Below are 23,069 nucleotides of genomic sequence, written 5' to 3' on the forward strand. Positions count from 1 at the left end.
GAGGTAATTCTATAATTGTGCGCCTATAAATAGGCACCTATTCTATGTAGAAATGTAGATACTTACTTGAAAGCAAGTTCATCAGATCTGCATACAGGCAATAGCTGACACAAGCTGTGTTTCAGCATGCAGAGACTGCCTGCAGGGGTCCTCGTGGAAAAGCAAAAATAAATCATTCTAATACAGAGCGTGCGTGCACGTGAAGAAACTTATATACAGGAAAATAGAGAATAAACAAAAAAAAAAAAGAATTTGTGAGTGAAGGTAGAAAGTGAAACATTACTGTGTCTATAAATGAGTGTAAACAGTGAATATGTAATTGTAAACTTAAAAATAAAATGAATAGAAAAACAAATAGAAAATCAAAAATTAAAATATTAAAGACGACGTGACTCAAAAGAGGGTAACTATGTGAGAGAAACAATTGCTGTGTCTATAAGTAAAAAGGTGACTGAAAATAAAATAATGACATAAGTAGGAGAATTAAATGAAAATGAAAGAAAAAAAAACTAATTCTGAGCAGAAACCTCTGTCAAGGGCCATACCTGTAAGGCAGTAAATGAAACTCACACCAGTGAGCTACAAGATTAAGGGTCCTGTTTACTAAGTTGTGCTACTGTTTTTAGCGCACATTAAAAATTAGCACACGCTAATCGTGTAAATGCCCATAGTAATATGTGCATCTACATGGTTAGTGTACACTAAAAATGGTAGTTCGCCCTTAGTGCTGTCTAGTAAACAGGGCCCTAAGTCACCGTAAACATACATATAACCAGATGGTAATGCAGCACAATAAAAGATTCAAAAATATTTATAAAGCCAGGTTATGGCAATCAATAGTGGAAGCTTGCACTCACTAAAATATTTTAGAAATTAGAACAGAACTAGCACTACTAATTTATAGACACAGTAATGTTTCAATTTTTACTTTCTGAAATTTATTTTTTGTCTACTCTCCATTTTCCTGTATATAAATTTTTTCACTTGCACCCACGCTCTGTATTAGAATGATTCTTCATTTATGTTGTATTTTTACTTTTCCATGAGGACACCTGATGAAGGCCTGAGTGCTTAAACACGGCCTGTGTCGGATATTGCCTGTACGTAGATCTGATGAACTTGTTTTTACTGTCACATTTGGAGAACGAAAACTGGGTATTGTTTGTATGCAGATTTGATGAACCTGCTTTCATTGTTACATTTGAAGAATGAAAACTTTCGAATAATGCCTGTATGCAGTTTCGATGGATATATTTTTAACTGCTGAAGAGTAAATACCTTTTGGACAATTTTATTAGGAGTCTTAGGAGCTTGTGTTTTTTGGTGACTTCCACTCTTGTTTTTGTTTGCTATCTGAAACAGACTGTAAAATTTTACTGGAGATGCAGAAAGAGCAGAAGGATACAAACAATTGTAATAGATGCAGTAACATCAGGATTTTTTAGGTCTGAGAGCACAAATGTAGTAAAATTCATAGAGAAAATGCTACCTCAGGTACTGGATCTGCACATTTGCATTCCGTTTGAGGTGGAAAGGGCACACTGGATACCATTTAGCCCTCTGCGAAATGCTGGAGGATCGTAGCCTTTTATCTTAAGGTATTCTTGGGCTCAGGAAATTCTCACTAAGACCAGATCGAAATGTGAAATTATCTGACAAGGTGCTAAGCTCACTATTCTTCCAGACCTTGTGCATAACACATGAAACAGCTCCTCTTGCTTGGACCACAGCTAAAGCAGTTGGACACCCAATATAGCATGTTCCATTTACCCTGCCAAACTCAGTCATGTTCCAAAATGCCACACAACTTCGAAGATCCTGCATTTTTGCAAATATTCCTATCCATCCATCCAAGATAATGCACTTATTCCCAGAGTTGTTGGCACGCTCCTTACCCTTGAATACTGGTATGGGAAGAGCAGGTCTCTAAGGTGAATGTTCAGTGGGTGCAGTTTTCATCTGTAGGCTAGTTATTGTTAAGTATTCTGTTTATTGTGATTCTTGAATATGTGTATTTACTTATTTGCTCGTTAGCATATGTATGTCTGGGGGTCTGGGAAATCACAAGTGGAAGGGTTGGCTGAGAGAAGTGGAGTGTCTAGCAGCATCCCCTCTTCCCCTCCCCTAACCTGACCACCCTGTCACAAATAGCTTTCTGCATCAGTCCCTAGCATCTGTTAGCCTTCTTCCCTACCTGACCTGACCCGACCCCTGCCCCTGAAGTGGAGACAAAATAATTTCCGGGTAGTGGTAGCCCCACCTGACCAACCCCTTTTCTCCTGACTTACAATTTTTCAAATCCCTGTTGTCTAGTGGCACCCCCTGACTCCTCCTGTAGGCTCCCCGAACCCACATGAGTTTGGTGCCACCAGTCACCAGAGATTTGAATTTAAGTCGTGGAAGGGGGGATGGGTTGGGGGTCCTCCCAGATGTCAGCTTTGGCTTTCATCTTGTTCTGGGTTCCTTTCATTGGTCCTGGATCCACTTGTGGGTCTTGTAGCACAATAATACAAAACACAACATAGGTGTGACTCGGAAAATGGTATTTATATAGAAATAGGCTTACAGCATTTAGGACAGAAAGGTATTGCAGTGCTGCTTTAGTGGGTCTCAGTGTCTGCCTGTCACTCATGTTCTGTGTGTGTCTGCTAAGGAATTCTGTTTTGAAGCCAGGGGACGGGAGTAGAGTTGGAGGGACGGGAGCCTCAACCACCAGGGAAACTTTTGTTTCAATTTCAGGGGCAGAGGCTCGGGTTGGTCAGAGGGACTGGAGGGAGGGAGGCCACTGGGGCAGAATGGTCAGGTTGGGGGAGAGAGGAGGTCTCACTAGACACCTACTTCTCAACCAAATTAAATACACTGCATCAGACCTTGCAAAACATTTTGTACGCTGTATGTGCATCTAAAATCATTTTTTGACTGCATTGTGCAAATTGGTAAGGACAAAATTACCTTCATTTTAGTGCAGTATGTGATCATAGTTTCTGTGCAAGTTAACGCTCAACCCTTTTTTGTATTGCTTGACCAGTAACTTTCACGTTGACACTGAAGTAAATTCATGCATCAGCCCCTGATAATTTAACACATGCCGGGTCATTCCTCACGCACCTTGCTCTCTCTATGCTGATTGGTTGCTTTTCAGATGATTGTGTTCAAGCTAATAATGGCTCTTTTCCATTACATTATGTAAAAGGGGGGTAGAGAAGAACACAGGCAATTATGTTCTTGTGAGGGGGTTTTCTTCTCTTTATAAATATAGGACTTTTGCCATTTCTCTTTCCATGTTGATTCTGGATATCCATGTTTTATAAACCGTTTGTAAGAGAATAGCTCATGCATACCTCATACTAAATCTGCCAATCACTGTGTAGGCTTTGTAAACTGATGTTCAACACTATATAAGACCAGTTGGTTCTTGGAGCATCTGGTCCAAGAACCAACAAAAGGAAGAGCTATTTTAGATGTCTAGCCCATAGTGGAATTCAGGGCATAAGCACAAGAGGTAACAGTGTTGCATCCACTGGGAAACAGTGATCATAACGTGATCAAATTTGAGTTGATACCAGGAGTGAAGATCTTGCAGCTCTTTCTTGAGGATTCTGGGTGATGAAAGAACATAGGAGAAGAGACTGGCAACAAAAAATGCTTATTTTACAATACAAGAGGCAGGCAGAGTAGTACAAAAGGCACACTACTACTACTCTCAGTGGGAGCATTGTGAAGGAACAAGGAACAGAGACACAGTTGATGTCCGTACCCTTATCTTGAACCCTTACCACCATGCCCTTATCAAGAAGAAGAGAATGTTTAGTTGAGAGAGGGTGAGAGAAAGAGGGAAGGAAAACTATGCTGTACTGACTTGCATTAGTAGAACCAGTGGTATTTGTCCCCCAACCAGAAGTTAGCACATATTTATCAGAGAAGTTAGAAGATGGTTGATGATATAGAAGAATTAGAATTGGAGAGTTAGAATATAAGAATATATAGCACTATATGATGAGGTTGATTTAATAGGCATTTTGGAGACCTAATAGGAGGACAACCAATAGGATATTGTGTCACCAGGTTGCAAATTATATCACAATGATAGGGTAGATCAAATTGGAAAAGGGGGGGGTGCTATATGTTAAAAGGGGAATTCAGTCGAACAGAATGAAAATTCAGCAGAAAAGATAGCAATGTGGAATCCTTATGGATAGAAATTATATATGTGAAGGGAAAGAGAATACTGGCAGGGCTATACTGTTGTCAGGACAGAACGAACAGACAGATGATGAATTGTTAGCAGAAATTAATGAAGCTATCAAATTTGGCAGCACTATACTAATGGGTGATTTAAATTACCAAATCATACAAAATCAAAATGTTCTGCTTAAAGCACACAACTGACTGACTAAATTGCATGCTGGCTGAAAACATCAGCCATAAATTTTTACAAAAAAGTGGGTGATAAAAGATCCTTTGTGTTGAAATCTCACATTTCAAAGGGAAAACAAGTGAATGTTTGCAAACATAGGACCTACCCCCCCTCCCCCAATGAAAATTCTTACTTAAAATGGCATAAAACTCAGCCAACTACCACAAGAAACAGTTCAGACAACAGCGTTCATTCCAAACATTTAAACTGCAATGGCCATTCCAGTGTCCGACAATATTCTTTAAACTCAAATTCCAATCCCCCTCCACCCCCCCCCCCCCCCCATATAAACGCTTCTAAATGAGAAAATTGGAAAAATAGTCACTTATCTCCTCAGAACAGGAAAATCTTGATAAGGAATCCTTGTTTTGCTGTAGCTGCATCAGGGTAAATTCTTTTCCTGAGACTGCTTTGCCTTTCCAAGAACTGCTTAGCAAATGTTAGCCACAATTCTCACAGTGCTTTTAATGGATTCAGCTGAGATAATGCCCTCCATCTCTGGAAACAGCAGAACCTTGCTTTGGCCCAATCGGCTGATATTCAAAAACTGGGCCAAACTGTTCTAATGGTCATGTGGCATTTGCTATATACAAGTACAATGCACTCCATTTAAGTGCACGTCAGATAAGCACGTGCTCTGTTCAACTGCATGCCGTACTTCGGTCCCGTTTTTGGCGCCATCAATTTCTATGGGAATAAACTTTGGTTTAGCCCACCACTGAGAAGTGCAAGATTTGCTTATATGCATGGTTTAAGACTGCTCCTATGCAGGAAAGACTCCACATCAGTGCACACGCGGAATATGGAGGCAAGTGACAAAGGGTGGTAAATTTGAAATCTTGTTGGTTAACTGCCACAGGCAGAAGAAGTGAAAGAATGCTGTTAGAGTGTACACTGGAGTCGTCGTCGCCGCACAACTGTAAGACTTTAACACTGGCTGGACGAATAGAAGTTCTTAAAAAATTAGAAAACAAACAAAGTCAAGTATCTATTGCTAAAGAATATGGTGTCAATCCCAGTCAAATTTCACGTATCTTGAAACAGAAAGACCAGCTTCTGGAAGACTGGCAAAACAATATAAATCCACACCGGAAACATAAACGGGCGGGAAAAGCTGAGGATGTAGAAGATGCTCTTCTTCGGTGGTTTTCTCCAGTTAGGAGCAGACAGTTTCCTGTCAGTGGTCCACTGCTTATGGAGAAAGCTAATCAGCTAGCTGAAAGTCTTGGACTAACTGAATTCAAAGCCAGTGTTGGATGGTTGGAAAGATGGAAGGAGAGGAACAGCATAAAATTCAAGAAACAGATCCAAGATGGCCGCTATGCACTTGTGACTAGCTGCACGCTCAGATTCCTCTTACTAACCATGCCTAAACGAAGAGGGAAGTGTACTGCCCGAACTACCCCATTACCTCCTTCTACTCCTGGACCGATGGATCGGTTCGTGAGCCTGCAGGGGACTGTAGTACAGGTCGGGAGCGGACCCTTGACGGGCGCTGCTATTTTGGAGGAGTCGACGGCGTCCCTCGGGTTGGATACAACTCTGAGCCCCGACCATAGAGCTCCGCCCCCGCAACCGCCAATCACAAGCTCGCCGCTTCAGGGAGAGCAGGGGCCGGCGCAGGGACACGCTATGACCCCAATTGCTCTGGAGAATCGATTCCACCTTGATGAGAAGGGACGAGCTGGACCGACTGAAGTAACGGGGGAAAGAGACGACGGAGGAGAGCAAGAGGAGGAACAGGAGGACATAATCCCAGCAGAGTTAACCAACAAGCCAACAGAGGTAACTCTAGATTCCCTTTGGGAATTAATGTCCCAATTGGGGAAATTATTTATTGCCCAAACAACTAAAGGGGCTCAGAAATTAAAATCTTTAGAGCAAAAAGTGGAACAAACTGAAAAATTTCAGCAAGCTTTGGTAACTCATATGGATAAAGTAGAACAAGAATCAAAAAAGATAGAAAATCTTCAAATGACTAAGGTAAAAGATATTACTAATTTAAGATTAAAAGTTGAAACGTATGAGAACCATATGAGAAACCTCAACTTGCGATTTGTAAATTTCCCAAGAGTTCAAATGATCCAACCGCATGAAATGTTGAAAAGATATTTGCGGGAAAACTTGGGAATTCCGCAGGAGAATATTCCACCTTTTACTAAAGTTTACTACCTACCCAACAAACAAGTTATTCAGCAAAATCAACGGGAACAGAGACTTGAAAATTTGTCACAATTTCTAGAGACATCAGATACTGAATTAGCCACAGCGGCCACTTTGGTGGCAACTGTGGCTTTACCACATGATAAACAGTGGTTGTTCTCAATGTTTTTTAAGCATAGAGAAACTCTGTTTTTGGGTTTAAAAATTTCCTTGTTGGATATGGCAGTTGGCCAAGATCCAAGATGGCCGCAGTCTACTGAGGTGCTGTGAGTCGCGTTCTATTTTTGCTTCTACAATGCCTAAACGAAGGGGGAGAGTGACAGCCAGAGCCCCGCTATCTACTCCCTCCTTACCTGGTCCTATTGACCGCTTCGTTCGACCGCAGAGAGTCGCTTTGGAAAGCGGGACGCTGCCAGTAGGGATGTCCGGCGAGTTAGGAGACTCGGTCTCCCCTGGATTAGATACCACTCTCAGCCCCGCTACGCGGACTCCGCCTCCCCAGCCGGTTGGAGCAAGCTCCTTTCTTGCTGACTCGACGGGGTCTCCCAACGAAAGTGGGGTGGACCCGGAAGAACTTCGAGTGGAGGACTCGCTTTCATCGCAAGTTGGAGAGACGCTGCCACCGTGGAATGCGGGGAGAAATACCGAAGGACAGAGCGAGATCCATGTGACGACGCCTGAGAGGTTTGAAATGCCTAAGGAATTAATTGTCAAACCAAAGGAGGTAACTTTAGATAAACTATGGGATTTAGTTTCTGCCTTGGGACATTCTTTCTTGAAGCAGGCAAATGAAACTGTTCCAAAAGTGAAATTACTAGAAAAAGACTTAAGAAAGATGGAGGAAAAGACCAAAGAAATGGATAGTAAAGCCGAAAAGGCTGATCAAAGGATTATGAAACTGGAAACATTACAACCTTTGATGACAAATGACTTGATTAATCTTAGAAAAAAAATGGAAATCTTTGATAATTATACTAAAAGTCACAATTTAAGATTTGTAAATTTTCCCAAGATAAAGACTGTTCCTCCTCTTGATATGTTAAAGAGATACTTGCGAGATATTTTGAATATATCAGACCAGAACTTACCACCTTTTACTTCTGTTTATTATGTCCCAGGAAAAGAACTGAATCAAATTCCTGAAACTCCAATAGATGTATCTCTTTTGCTTGAGACTTCTGATTCCGAATTAGCAACGGCGGCAACTTTGGTTGCTACCGTTGCGTTGTTACCGGATAAAAATTGGATCTTCCGTCTTTTCTTTCGTAATAGAGAAAAACCCTTTTTGGGTTATAAGATATTATTATTTCCTGATGTCTCTAAGGAGACAAGGAGACGGAGGAAACAATTCTTGCTCCTTAAGTCTGAAATACTACATTTGGGGGGCACCTTTTTTTTAAGGTACCCCTGCAAATGTATAGTAAGACTTGATGGGAAGAAATATGTGTTTACAGAGCCCACGCATGCATCAGCTCTTATAACTTCGGTAAAAGGATAAACGCTAAAGGAATAAGTAATACACCTCAATAGAATTTGCATTAATTTGATTTAATTTCCTGTATTTGTTTTTTTGATTCTCCTTCTATTCCTGAATCTTGGATTTCCAATTTATGGACTTGAGTATTTATAACTTCTTTATAGATTGTTAATCTTTAATGATATATGTTTAATTTTTCTTTTTATGTTGCTTTTCCTACCAAGATGTTTTCTTGAAATGTTTGATGAAACTGAATAAATAATAAATAAATAAATAAATAAAAAAATTTCCTTGTTTCCTGATCTCTCTAGAGAAACCCAACGTAAACGAAAACAGTTCTTTATTATGAGATCAGCAATTCAACAGTTGGGAGGTGTTTTCTTTCTGAGATATCCATGCAAATGTATTATTAGGATTGACTCTGTTAAGTATGTCTTTCTAGATCCTTCTCAGCTCTCGGCCTTTATCGCGTCTAAAAGAACTTCCAGTAGCTTTAAAGAAAGTACATGATTTCTTATTTTGTATTTTCCTGAATCTCCTCATAAATTAGAATCTTGGATCCTCTTTATTGTTAGGACTTGAGTATTATATCAGAAATATTCCAGTTGGAAATAATGATCATACCTATTTTTGTATTGTTGATTCTTTTTTTTTGTTCCTATGATATAATACTATCCTTCAAGTTGTATCTTGAATAAATGTTTGTAAAATTCATAAATAAATTAAAAAAAAAAAAATTCAAGAAACAGCATGGTGAAAAGCAAGACGCTGATGACTTTGGTGCTGAAAATTGGGTTGTTTCAGTTCTTCCTACCATCTTGAACGAGTTTGCACCTCATTACATTTTCAGTGCTGACGAAAACGGTCTCTACTGGTGAGCGATTCCTGATGGAACACTTGCATTCAAACAAGCCGAAACTACAGGAAGTAAAACGTCGAAGGACTGACTGACGATCCTCCTTTGCTGCAATATGGATGGGAGTGAGAAGTTGGAACCACTCATCATTGGAAAGAGCAAACAGCCCCGTTGCTTCAAGAATGTTAAGCGACTTCCTGTGTCATACAAGGCTAACACAAATTCATGGATGACTGGGGAAATTTGGAAGCAGTGGCTAAAGAAGTTAGACAATAGAATGCAGGCACAAAAGCATCAGATTTTGTTGCTTTGTGATAATTGTGCTGCACACAGTGATGATGTCAGGCTGTCTAACATCAACGTGGTCTTCCTGCCACCAAACATTACCTCTCTGATCCAACCTATGGATCAGGTCATAATAGCCAATTTCAAACATTATCGGGCTCTTGTGCTACGTCGTCTGATGAGCGTTGTGGATGACCAGAATGGCAAGGATAAACGTACTGTTGAACTGGCTCATAATCTATCACTGTTGGATTCCCTACATATGCAGGAAGAAGCCTGGAATCATGTTACACAGGCAACCATTGTGAACTGCTATAAGCGGGCAAGCTTTGTTAGGGATGTGGAGAGGGACGACAGAGATGCAGCTGTTGCAAACGCGTCAGATGAACAGGCTATTGACATCCCAGCCAGTGTTACTGAAGAGGAGTTTCATCACTACGTAGCTGTTGATTACGATCTACAAACAGCTGATGACAGCACTGATGTCCAGATATGCGCCTACACGCAGGCAATGGCTGATGATGAAACAGATGATGAAATGAGCAGCGAGGCACATGCTGACGAAATTCAACAACCTCCTGTCACTTTTGCAAGAGCGCTGGAGAGTCTCAACACTGCGGGCGTATCTGGAGGCCACTGGATGTCAGTGCTATGACAGTTTTTACCGTCTGGCAGACGTAGTCTATGGAACTCACAGACACAAGAGTGTACAGAGGACTATGACTGATTACGTCAAGTAAGCCTAACATCAGTTAATGGAGACTGTATACTGTACGTATAATAAACAGTACTGTACATATGTTTATCAGATGTCAAGCTTCTTTGGGTCACAACGGTTAAGTGCAAGTATTTCTTTGGTCCCAGACCCTTGCAGTTAAGCGGATTGCACTGTATTTGAGAAGCCAAACTATAAGCATATGAAACTCTGGTCTTAAGGCAATCTGGGAATTGGATACTGGGTGCAACGACCTGACTTCTGGACTAAAGGTGTTCCATGTTTCATGTCAGCATCTATGACACAGTTGCTCCTCCTCTTAGACCATATAACCAGGTGGACACTGATTTAGCTAAATTGAGAATAGCAGGTAACTAGAAGGTGACAGCACCACCTCCTTTGCCCCTGTAGTTATTTTAATAGCAATATGTCTGAGATGGAGTGATTGACAGTAGAGAACAAGAAAGCTCTTGGGTAATGGGATAAAGTATGAACTTCTTTTGGATAGTGTTGGTTGTTAACACCTAAAGGTTGACATACTGGAGCCTGGTGGACCACACTCTGTGAGTGTGGAGGAGGGGGTGGATTTATTTTTTTTTTAGTAAAGGGGAAGGTGCTCTAAAATCTTTAAATATATAGCGCTTGTTCGAAACCTTCTTAGCTAGATGCCTTACACCAAATGCAAGGGTATTTCACATAATACAAACCTTCATGATTCACAAATTTCCTGGATAAACACCCAAAGGCACATAGCAAATAAACAATAGGCAGCTTCCCAGATTTTCAGATGTTAAGCTTCAGATGTTGTTATGAGATATATGAGTAAGTTGATACAATGTAACACTGTTAACTTTGCTTTTGATTTTTAGGCTGTCCGAGTATGGTGGTGTGGTGTTTGGTGGATGGGCTCGGATGGCACAGCCCATTGTCTCATTCACTGTGGTGGAAGTGGCAAAACCTAACATTGGTGAGAACTGGCCCACCAGAGTGCGTGCAGATGTCACTGTTAACCTGAATATACGGAATCACATCAAATATGAATGGGAAGGTAATGGATATCTCCAGTAGTACACTAATGAGTTTGTTTTATTGTTGCTTGCTGGTTTATTATCCACAGGTTGGTGAGATGAATGTGAGAACCATACATGTTTTGTACAGTAGTCACATGGATATGAACTATGCTCTGTCAGTGCCAGCCAACAGCTTACTGATAATCACTTCAGCCTGGTGACCTGGATTTGAACCTCAACTCTAGCTTGTCAGAACTTGAGACTGAGAGAACACCATGCTTTTGAACTTATAGTAATGTTGAAACAGCAGATCTGAGAACAGCATTAGAAGATGCACAGTCACAAGAGATCTAGAACATTTGCAATGCTTGATAGTATAGAATTTCAGTTGGCAGGAGAAAAGCCTTTGTGGAGTAGATTTGTACACAATCACAGCATTATTAAATTGGTGACAACTGTGAAGGCTATAAACAAATTATACTTTATATAGAGCTGTTGGTGGTAGCTCAAGTTCACTGACATTACCCTTCATTGAGAAATAGAGGGATAGCATGTAGACAGACCTTCAGTGATATGCACATAATCCTGTCTCCAACAGTGGCCTGTCTGCCACACTAGAAATTACATTACAGATCCCAAACTGTAAAACAATTCCATGCATTTCATTTCCAGGTATAAGCACTTGTTTTTCCCAAATCTCCCTAGCTAGTAATTACTTATAGACTTTTCTTCCGGGAGTTGGTTATTGCCTTTCTTTCATGTGCATGAGGGTGATTGAAACTTAAGCAAGGCTAACTTAACCGTAAGCCTTTCTTGGATTTAACCAAATAAAAGTACTACTATTATTTAATCTTTACTTGCAAAAGAGAAGTGAATTTACATGCACAAAAGGCAACTTAGAGGACAAAAAACTTGACTCTTTTTAATTCCATAAAGTGGGCTACATACACATTCTGGCACTAAGCAATTTGCTATCTGGTAGCATAGAGTCCAGTGCTATTGTTCATAGTCAGTTAATATAGCAGGGTCATCATTCTGTTTCAAATAAGGCAGCAATGAAATACTTAATAGTATTGGTGACTGCCAGCTGGCACTGCACAGTGCAAAATACTTCAGCATAGCATCTGCTAATTCCTTTGCCTCATTTCTAGCCCTCATTAGAGAAGCATATGTTGTCTTCAGAACTATGTAAGTTTTTCATTTTGGAGGCAAGAGCATCCAGGAACAGGAGAAACCGGAGCTCAAAAACTCCAAAGTTGCTAGAAGCAAAAGATAATGGTCATCGGTACTTCCCTTCTGAGGGTTATAGAAGTGTCCATCAGCTGATCAGACATGATGTCCTTGGAACCGTATTGTCTGCCTGGTGCCGGGATCCAAGACTTTACAGAGTATTTGCTGAGACTCACTGACTATGCTACTCATCGATGTTGGCAGAAATGATACAGCCAAGTTTCCCTCAAGACATATCAAAAGTGACCTCTGGCTCTGAGAAAGAGGATGGAACAAGTGGAGGGTAAAGGCAAAAGCAGAGGCTCCTGTTCTAGAGGTGACCACATGGATGCACAGATGGTATTAAGAACATTTCAGATTCCTGGAACATGGGGTGACGTTTCCAAAGGTTGCTGAGCAGAGATGGTGTCAATCTATTGAAGAAGGGACAAAGTGTCTCCTACAGCAGACTGGTTAACCTAGCAAAGAGGGCTTTAAACTAGGATCATCTGGGATGGGTCAACAAAGCCCCCAGGTAAGTAAAATTTTAAAGGAAAAGTCCATAGAGGAGTGGAGGAGTGGCCTAGTGGTTAGGGTGGTGGACTCTGGTCCTGGGGAATTGAGGAACTGAGTTTGATTCCCACTTCAGGCATAGGCAGCTCCTTGTGACTCTGGGCAAGTCACTTTTAACCCTCCATTGCCCCAGGCACAAATAAGTACCTGTATATAATATGTAAGCCGCATTGAGCCTGCCATGAGTGGGAAAGTGCGGGGTACAACTGTAACAAAAAATAAAAAATACCTCTTTAAAATGGAGGGAAAAAAAGTTTAAAAAAGTAACATCTGGAAAGCTATGTATTCGAATGCTTGTAGTATGTCAAATACTGTTCTGGATCTAGAGTGGCTTGGATTTAGTGGCAGTCATGAAGACGTGGTTCACAGAGAACCATGACTGGGATATAAGTATACCTGGCCTATAATATTTTCAGAAAGGATAGCAACAACAGAGTAGGGATTCTGAAACAATCACAGTTGTTAAAGTATTACAACAGTGTTAACAATAAGAGAGTATTTGTACTCGGTTATGTTAGTGTTTACTAATGTTAAAGAATAATGACTCTACAGGGCTTCAGAAAGTAACAGTCTTGATACTACTATACCAGTAGCCAAAAATGTCTTTGAATAGACACTTGGAGAGACAGGGCCACTGATTTTGCTTGTTTAATATGAATCCAGAGTAGAATACAAATTTATCCAATACACCTACTACTACTACTACTACTATTTAGCATTTCTATAGCGCTACAAGGCGTACGCAGCGCTGCACAAACATAGAAGAAAGACAGTCCCTGCTCAAAGAGCTTACAATCTAATAGACAAAAAATAAAGTAAGCAAATCAAATCAATTAATGTGTACAGGAAGGAGGAGAGGAGGGTAGGTGGAGGCGAGTGGTTACAAGTGGTTACGAGTCAAAAGCAATGTTAAAGAGGTGGGCTTTCAGTTTAGATTTAAAGGTGGCCAAGGATGGGGCAAGTCGTAGGGGCTCAGGAAGTTTATTCCAGGCGTAGGGTGCAGCGAGACAGAAGGCGCGAAGTCTGGAGTTGGCAGTAGTGGAGAATGGAACAGATAAGAAGGATTTATCCATGGAGCGGAGTGCACGGGAAGAGGTGTAGGGAAGGACGAGTGTGGAGAGATACTGGGGAGCAGCAGAGTGAGTACATTTATAGGTTAGTAGAAGAAGTTTGAACAGGATGCAAAAACGGATAGGGAGCCATTGAAATAGTATGGCTGAGTGAGGACCAAAAGAATGTCGTCTGCAAAGGACAGTACCTTCACAGTTGATAATCACTCCCTCCATAGGAGCCCGCTCTGTGTGTGCTTGAGCACCCCCAATATTAAGAAAATTCCTTTTATGTGTCCAGGGAGGGATTATTTCCATTGGTCTTAGCACCCCAATAATTCTGAAAAGTTGGCTTCTATGACTCCCACTATGTCTGGATCTTGTAATATTGTGCAAAGGAGGGGTTCTAGGCATAATAGAAATAGAAGCAGTGAAAGGGGACAAGATGGATGCTCCTCCTGATAGGAAATGCCTTCATTGTAACCATTGACCAATATGGAAGAGGATGGGTGGTTATATAATGTACATAGCATTTGTATATACCACCCCCCTAATCCTCAAATAACTCGGAACTTGAAAAAGATACTTCCAGTTCACTTTGTCAGAGGCCTGCTCTACATCTAGACTCACTAGCATTTCTGGCATTTAGTGAATCTTACAATGGACAATAGACAGAAGGACCTTACGGATTGTTAACTGTAGGGACAAAACCCTGCCTAAAGCACTACCATGAAGCACTACATTGTGAACCTGAGTTTTGTAGACTTGGACATTGTCAGCTCTCATGCAGAGGCTTCGAACCATGAAAAGGCCTCTAGGACAATGTGGAGACATCAAATCTCACAAAGGCAAAACAACTATCTTTGTTTACTGTACCTAGGACAAAACAAGAACATTTCTGATGTCATGTTCCAGTCAACCTGGCACCAATACCCAAGAAGTGGGTATAAAATCCCTTTCCTTGAGGGGGGCATCAGTGAGTTGACCAGAGAACCGAGATAATGGCCATCAGCTAGCTCTGTTTCTCTTAGTATAAGTTGGAGTATAAGAATAATTTAGAACTGTTTTGAACCAGATTGCAGATGAAAAGTGTAAGAGGTCCTGATCCAATATCCAGAGTGCTATATAAATAACCTTGCTAAGCTAAATTTACTTCTCACTCTTTGCCAACCCTCTCCTGAAGTTTGGTAAAATTTGATTTATCCCCCCATTAATCACTTATTGATAGCCTTTGACAAATCCCACTTGTTCAGAGCAGATTATTGGGGAAGGCACAAGGCCAAATGATTTACTGTTATCCTAGATAGAATCTTAATGTCTGCATTAAGAAGTGAGCTAGAACAGTATGATTTGGGAAGAAGTGAAGTTTTACCCAGTTTAGGAATAAGTGTAATTAAAGCTGCATTGGATCCAGAGGAGAACACTCCATCTGCTATCGCCACATCATAATATGAAGCGAGAGGCATATAAGCTTGTTCAGCAAGGATTTTATAAAATTCCAGTGTGCAACCATCTGGGCCCAGCTCAGTAGAGTGCTTAAGGGCTTTTATGGTGGGCTGGATTTCTTTTGCCTGCAAGGGAACATTCAAATACACCAAATTTTCAGGAGACAAGCAAGGTAGCCCCGCATCCTCCAAATAGTCTAATAGTTAAGGAACCTGCTCCAAGGGAGCCTCTGCATACATACACATACAAAATATTTGTGCAGAGTCTAAGGTTTTATGTGATTGCACCCCAGCAGTGTTACTGAGATAATGTATCATGACCCCTGCTATATTTTTACCACCTGTGCCAACAAGCCACCAGGTTTATAACCATAATGAAAGAATTTGTATCTGTGAAAAAATAGCAATTTCGACCTTTGATATTTCAAAGCATTCAGTGCCACTTGCATGGCCAAGAGTCTCTTTGGCAGCTAGAAAGGAAGAGATATATAAAGTTGTTTAGCTTTTCTACACCGGTTCTCCAACAAAGAATCCCCTGATATATGCAATGTGCGCAAGCTGCCACATATAAAATTATATCACCACGCAATACCTCCTTTAAGGTTTCCTAGAAAAGGGTAGGATTGTTAGTGTGTTGAACATTAAAATCGTTTATTTAAAACTTGCTATACCGCCTTTCCAGAATAAGAACAAAGTGGTATACAGACTAAAATCAGCACATTAAAGAATGACATAATTGATAGGACTGAGACATACATATCAATTTCAAGCAGACCAGAAAGGAACTAAAAACACGGTAACAGTACCATCTCTGGAATCAATTCTCAAGATCCTCTGTTTTTTCTGTACGGGCGTCCACCAAGGCCTGTAGTGCATCAACATCAGAACGCAAAGTTCATATGTCATTTTCAGTCGCCAAAACACATTGCTCCAACTTGGTGGTACACAAGTGGCATCGGCCAGCATTTGTTCCAGATGTGTTACCTGACCTAATAGCTGTTTGAATCAGAGTTCAAGCGCCTTAATCATCGCTGTAGTCAGTTCAACTAAAGCACTGAGAATTGAGTAGCTGCCCCTACCAGTCTGTCAGCCACCTTGTAATCATGAGGCTTGGAGTGATCCTCATCTATCTTCACAGTTTTAGCAGACATCTCTCCAGTTTGAGACAGATATTTGTCCATACACACTCACCTTCCCTGGTCCAAGTAAATACAGTTTGGGACCTGTTGCTACGTGGAGTGATACTGAAGGGCCTTGATGCAGGTTAGAATACGTCCTTCCCTGTTCATAGCATTATGTGACCTCCCCTTGACAATTTTTTATAAACATTTTATATCCTGGGTCCTATATGTTAGGATTGTGTAACTTGCTAAACTCGGAAAACATCTGTCACAGGAAAGCAAATTGAGCATATATGGGCATGGAATTGAAACCTTTTCCTTTGTATAATTTTACTTGCTTTTGTTGAACTTGCAGTTTCTCCTTCAAGCTCTATCAGAACTAGGGCAGGGATTTTGATGCTATATTCCTTTGTCAATGCTACAGGGAATATTCTTACAGTTCATGGTCTGATCATTACAGCAACAGTCCTTAATTTATATCATAGTCTTTAAATTTGGGCACCAGGTGTCACCCTTAATGATGATCGGAATTCTTGTTCTTCTCCAAATCCTCCTCCCCCTAACAGGGATTATGAACACTGCTTCCACAGCTTTTCCAGGTCCACTCAATCTGGATGCTCCATGAATCTAACTACCACCAGATTATTTGTTTTTCATGTAGCTCTCAATTAAGCTGTTGACTGTTGCTGGATGATGTGGTCAATGATACAATTTAATCAGTGAGCATAGCATGAATTTTAAAAATGTTTATCCAGTTAAAATCATTTGAACATTGTGGCATTTTTAGAAAGTTTATTTTTTGCAGGCATTTAGGGAGGAAGTTATCAAATACGTTAGGGCACTAACACAAGTTATGTGGCCCTTAACACAACTTAAAGGCACTAATACTAGGTGTGCTGCCCTAATGCCCTAATGCAGTGCTAAATAAGTCACCTCCCCTTCTCCTTTGGCATCTTGTCTGTCTTTACACTGTCTATAATTAAGTTTTATTTCAGGTATACTGCACTATTTCCTATCCTCATCTCTCTTTTCCTATCAGCCACATGAAGGAATTTCTGGCTGGTCACATGCTCTAATGGTGAAAATTTTGCTAAGACAACTCAAATACCTGGTATATCCTGTTACAAAAGTGATTTACTGAGAAAAGATATGGCAAGGACCAAATTGCAAGCTTCCAGCACATATGAAAGTCCCAATTACAAGTCTCCAGCCCATATTCAGCACCTATGGTCCAGGGTAGAGGAGAGGTGTATGCTCACCACGGCCTATAAAACCACACTGCAGACAAAGGAACTCTGAAAAACCAGGCATGCTTGGAGAGAGTTTCAGATCCGTCCAATGGCCTATAGTTTTTCCCGAAGGGGTTTTACTTCCCCCCTTTGTAGAAACTAATTCTCTAGAACCATAAATCTTTCTTTCTTTCTGTGCTCTCTCTCTCTTTTTTGTGACCTTTGTAATTAGTCTAATTACTTATAATTACCAGAGGTACTGTTAGATTTTGTAAGTTTTGTTATAATTTTACAACTGATGTCTGATGCTGTGCTGGTGGGTGAGTAATTAAAAAGAATTTTAATTCTCTCTAATTCCTATTGAATTTTTTCTATAATATTTTATAAAATTTCATAAGTTGTTTTAGCGAATAGCAAACCAAAATGCACAGCCTAGTACAGCACTCTCTATTTTTTGTTTTTTTGTATAGCCTGTAAGCCACCTAGCTGGTGTCACTGATAGGCATGATAGCAAGTTCTAAATAAACTTGGAAACTTGGATAGTAATGAGATGCAAATATTGTACGGATGGTAAAATAACCCCAGCTAAAAATTGGTGTTATTTTACCACCCAGGAGAATCAGGCTGCTAGGCTACAGCCTGATGCTCCAAGCCACATGGCATAGGGGTTGGCACCAGCACAAAAGTTTGGTGTCATAGGGTCTATCCACTCAAAACAAATGTTCCTTTAGCAAGACAGCCCCCCCCCCCCCCCCCCATGATTCCTTTCTGAGGGGTATAGAAGTGTCCATCAGCTTATCAGACATGATGTCCTTGGAACCGTATTGTCTGCCTGGTGCCGGGATCCAAGACTTTACGGAGTATTTGCTGAGACTCACTGACTATGCTGCTCATCCATGTTGGCAGAAATGAACCCCACCAACCATATTGCCTACCTTCCCCGTAGTGGGCCCCAGGAGGAAATGACCTGCCCCAGGTAACTCTCCCTCCTAAGGCAACAATCCCTTCCCCCTACCCTCCTGAAGGCCCCCTGGGCCTGCCTACCTTGAATCCGTGGTGGTTAGTGGAGTGTGCAGAAGTGATGCTCACTCACTCCCGCCCTTGTCAGTGCCCTAATCCAGTAAGATGACAGTGACCTTAGCAGTACTATCAATATGGGCCATATGTTTACATATAAGGGCTTGCTGCTCTTTTACGGAAACATGACACCTAGCAGTAGCACCTGTAGATTATCTCTGGGGGTCATCAACCAGGACAGGATCGAGTGGATGTCACTTCTGTCTGCACCACTAACCACCACAGATTCAAGTAAGGCAGGCCTAGAGGGGGCCTTTGGAGGGCGTTGTTGATGGGGCACTTTCTCCATAGTTCTGCCACTGGGGAGGGCTAGTCTGGTTGGGGGGCGGGGGGTTCACTTGATGGGAGAGGTCTATTTTCTTGGGAGGGGGCCCTAGATGGGCATTTGGTTTTAGGGGAACGGGCCCATGCCACCAATCTTTTGTGATCCCTGTGCTTTGTGGCCCAATGTGCTCAAGCAGCAGTACTAATGCTTGCAAGGTGGCTTGCAAGCAGTGTTAAATCTTCTACTGTAGGAGTCAGTAGTCTGTGGTACAAATATACCATGGGTTAGCGACTCCTGTGGTAAATTGAGGCGTGGTAAAAGAACATCGTTTATTGCATCTTGATAACCTCTGCCCCCTAATATGTACCAGTGTATGCTGCTCTTTTTAAGTGTATTGATGGAAGAATTGTTTTGTGATATATATTGTATATCTTTGTAACGTTTGTTTTTACATTATTGTGTATTTAGTTTTTAACCCAGAACAGCGGATAATGCAAGTAATAAATATTTTTAATAAAATGGCAGGCATTTACTGTAATAGCTGAGTAACTTGGTGTTGTGCCTCCTCTATCCAGGTCTGCGCAAGCATGATGTTTGTTTCCTGATTACGGTGCGTCCCACTCAACCATATGGCACAAAGTTTGACCGGAGACAGCCTTTCCTTGAGCAGGTGGGACTGGTGTACGTGCGGGGATGTGAGATCCAGGGCATGTTGGACGATAAGGGCCGTGTTATTGAAGAAGGTAACCACAAGAAAAGGAAAGAGTATAAAACAATTGTAGCACTACAGATGTCTAAAAACGTTTCACAATATTTCTTTTATTTTTATTTACAGATATCTTGATAGGTAGAAGAGTGTAACAAGGATTAGTGTAAAATGTGCAGGACAAATCATATTTATATTATTGGGTTTTACACTGTTTTCAGAATGTAAATATGGCATCTTGTTTTTCAGCTGTTAAAATAGTCATGCTGCTGTGTTTTCTTTCTTTATGCTGTATATTAGGGTAATATATAAATATTCTATAATTAAAATGAAATCTTTTAATGCAATAGCGCCTTTTCTATTGTAACTTTTCAGCTTAACAATCTTCATTATTGAGGTAAGATTTTTATATGAAGCTCAGAACCAAAGTGGACAGCTTGTGCTTTTACTCTTGAGGACCCAGTGTTGTTCTTTCCAAACTGGTGAAAGCTCTGTTTGAGCCACAGAACTCTTATGAGCTGAAGGTCTTATTTTTGCTGATGGTTGCTTATGAATGTAGAGTCATGTTCTCCAGGGTAAAAACACATGTGTATAACTTAGTATTCCAGTAAGCATGCTTATCTAATAACTAACTCAATCTAGACATCATCATTTTATTATGTACAATTTGTTTTTTATTACAGCCATTTGAAATTAACATCATCATGGTAGTTTATAGTTTGATAAAACATCAGAACATTAGTAAAATTTGAGGAATTAGAAAATAGCAACCTACAGTAGAGGGAATGAAATAGCATAACATAAAACCAATAAACAATTCCAGAAAACAATAGGATGATAGGCTAGATGTGTGGATAAAGGTAAGAGTAAGCTGCTAGGTCCAGGAGCCCAAGAGGTCACAACATTCAAGGAAGGACTGCTCAAAAATCCAAGCTTGGCCCCAGTCTTAATTTTACAAAAGAAACTTTCTATGCATAGTGTAGTAGGCAACAAGTTCCAAAGTGCTGGGAGCCTGTGCAGCAAAACAGACTTGCTGAGTAAAATCGAATTAAAACTTTGTGTAAGTAGTGACCACAATTGAATTTGCTCGGGAAGAGTTCAAAGACCATAAACATTGATATGAAATCTACATAGTATTCCCATAAAGCAGAAAACCAGATTAATCGATACGATTGAACTAGTATCAGAATTTCAAATCTGCTTCTGTCAGTGATAGGTAACTAGTTCTGCTACTTCAAAAGAAGAGTAACAAGTCACTTTTCTATGCTTTAAATGTCACTGCAGTATTTCTTATTAGCTGAATGCACTTGAGGTTTGTTTGGGTAATAAACCTGCCAAGAGAGTTACATTAGTCTAACATGTAATTACCAATGCATGTATTAATGTCTTCAGAACTTTAGAATCTAGAAAAGGATATAGAGAGCACATTTTCATAAAGTGAAAAAGATGTTTGAACCAGATGTGAGGTATTGGGAGGTAAAAAAAAAAAAAGATTGCTGTCAAACCAGATTGCTTGTAAGGTACCTTTATATAGAAGTTTACAGACATTTCTTCTCTAGAAAGTTTTGGAAGAATGGAGCCATCTTTTATTTTACTATTGAGATTCATATGAGTGACTTCTTGCTACAGTATCCATCTTTTATCCATCAGAAGACCTAGATTAGAACATCTTGCTTTGGGTGCGGTGGGGTGGGAATGATGTGTAGTATGAGAGGTCTCTCCTGCAGACCATCAGCCTCGGAAAAGGCTTGCTGTTCATTCGTTCATCGCTGCAAGTTAGCACAGTGCAGTAGAGAGTCATGTAAGTCAGGTATGGTGTTTCAGTGTATTTGTATATGAATTAGTGTGAAGTTATCGTGTATGTTTTTTTCCATTTTTAAAGGACCAGAGCCCAAACCGATGCTTAAAGGAGATTCACGAACATTTCGTGTATTCCTGGATCCGAATCAATACCAGCAGGACATGAGCAATACAATACAGAATGGAGCAGAGGATGTCTATGAGACATTCAGCATCATCATGAGAAGAAAACCAAAGGAGAACAACTTCAAGGTGAGTCTTTGCCAGAGGTGGATGGATAGGTTCAGCTGGGGCCTACATGGCCCTTCTGCTCCTCCTGAAATAGTACTTGCAGCCCACATGGGGAGAGCTAAGCACTGTTCTCACATCATAGAGACAACCAAATAAAAACTTTAGAAGTAATTGACAAATTATTTTTTGATTTCTCTAATCTATAGATTGTAGAAGAAAATTTGAGATATTCTTCCTGACTTCTTTATGAGAGCCAGAAGAGAATAAAGAAAGAGTCCTTGCAGGGAAGAGTTAAGTTATGAATATTCAGGCATGAGAAAGTTCTAATGGAGGAGAGGGAGCCATTGTACTTGCTGTGCTAGAGAGACTGCCTAGAGAGGGATATCAGGGCTGGAATATGGCCATTGAGGGATTGTCTGCTGATTAGTGGGCCTACCGACATCGGTCAGTGCCTGCACCTACAGTTAAGAATGCACCTGATGTGGCATGCGGCCACAGGCACATTCCCAAAAGGAAAGGGTCCTTTTAGAGCTCCTTTTGATTACTAGTACAGCAGTAGTGGAACTAAAGGTTGAATGTGTGTAGAATCTGGAAGACTTTATCTGAATTATATCACGGTACAATCTCTCTCTCTGGATAGATGGGGAAACATAAAATTAAGAATGAGAGAGTTCCCTCTAATCCACCTCAGCTGATTCAGGAACCGATTTACAAACAAGTTCTAATGATTAAGAGTGGGGATCCTTTCTTTCAGTCCAATCATGATCTGTCACCAGAATCTGAGACCTCTCTGAATTCAGGGAGCTGGTCAATCATGTCCCCATCTATGACTTCTATTAGACCAGGGAAGTTTCCCTTAGAGACTCTTCCTTCCCTGATTTATGGAAGGATTGAGCCCAGGGATTTAAGTTCTCGAGTGCTGAGCAGAGTTCCAGTTCCTTGCCCTTCCATGTCAGACTGTACATGGGGAGGGTAGAAATTCTGCTCAATAACTTTCTTTACTGGATGATTGTTAAGCAAAACAAAAGTCTTATTTAAAAAAAAAAATCAATTGCTCAAATCAAATTTTCTCAGGAGTTTCTCATGTGGAACTTTGTCAAAAGCTTTCTGAAAATCTAGATATACTACTTCAACCAGCTCATGTTTATCCATGCCTTCAAAGAAATTAAGCAAATTGGTGAGGCAAGACTTCCCCTGGCTAATCCCATGCTGTCTCTGTCCTTACTGCTTGCCTTTAAAAAAATCAGATTTGAGCAATTGATTATTTATATATATATTTTTTTTGTTTTGTTTTTACAAGACTTCTTTGAAGGTGTGGATGTGGATAAACATGAGCTGGTTGACGTAGTATTTCTAGATTTTCAGAAAGCTTTTGACAAAGTTCCTCATCAGAAACTCCTGAGAAAATTAGAGTCATGGATAGGAGGCAATGTTGTGGTGT

General features: G+C 40.6%; 1 protein-coding gene across 1 annotated transcript in view; it reads left to right on the forward strand.

The window, feature by feature from the left end:
• Positions 1-23,069, forward strand: part of AQR (aquarius intron-binding spliceosomal factor) — a 211,628-nt gene that overhangs the window by 87,092 nt on the left and 101,467 nt on the right. Inside the window, exons 17-19 of the mRNA XM_030214054.1 lie at positions 10,783-10,961; positions 19,467-19,634; positions 21,480-21,649. Coding sequence (XP_030069914.1) covers positions 10,783-10,961; positions 19,467-19,634; positions 21,480-21,649 — 517 coding nt within the window. The remainder of the gene's footprint in view (positions 1-10,782; positions 10,962-19,466; positions 19,635-21,479; positions 21,650-23,069) is intronic.

The sequence above is a fragment of the Microcaecilia unicolor genome, chromosome 9 (assembly GCF_901765095.1).
Source record: "Microcaecilia unicolor chromosome 9, aMicUni1.1, whole genome shotgun sequence".
NCBI classification, from domain to species: Eukaryota; Metazoa; Chordata; class Amphibia; order Gymnophiona; family Siphonopidae; genus Microcaecilia; species Microcaecilia unicolor.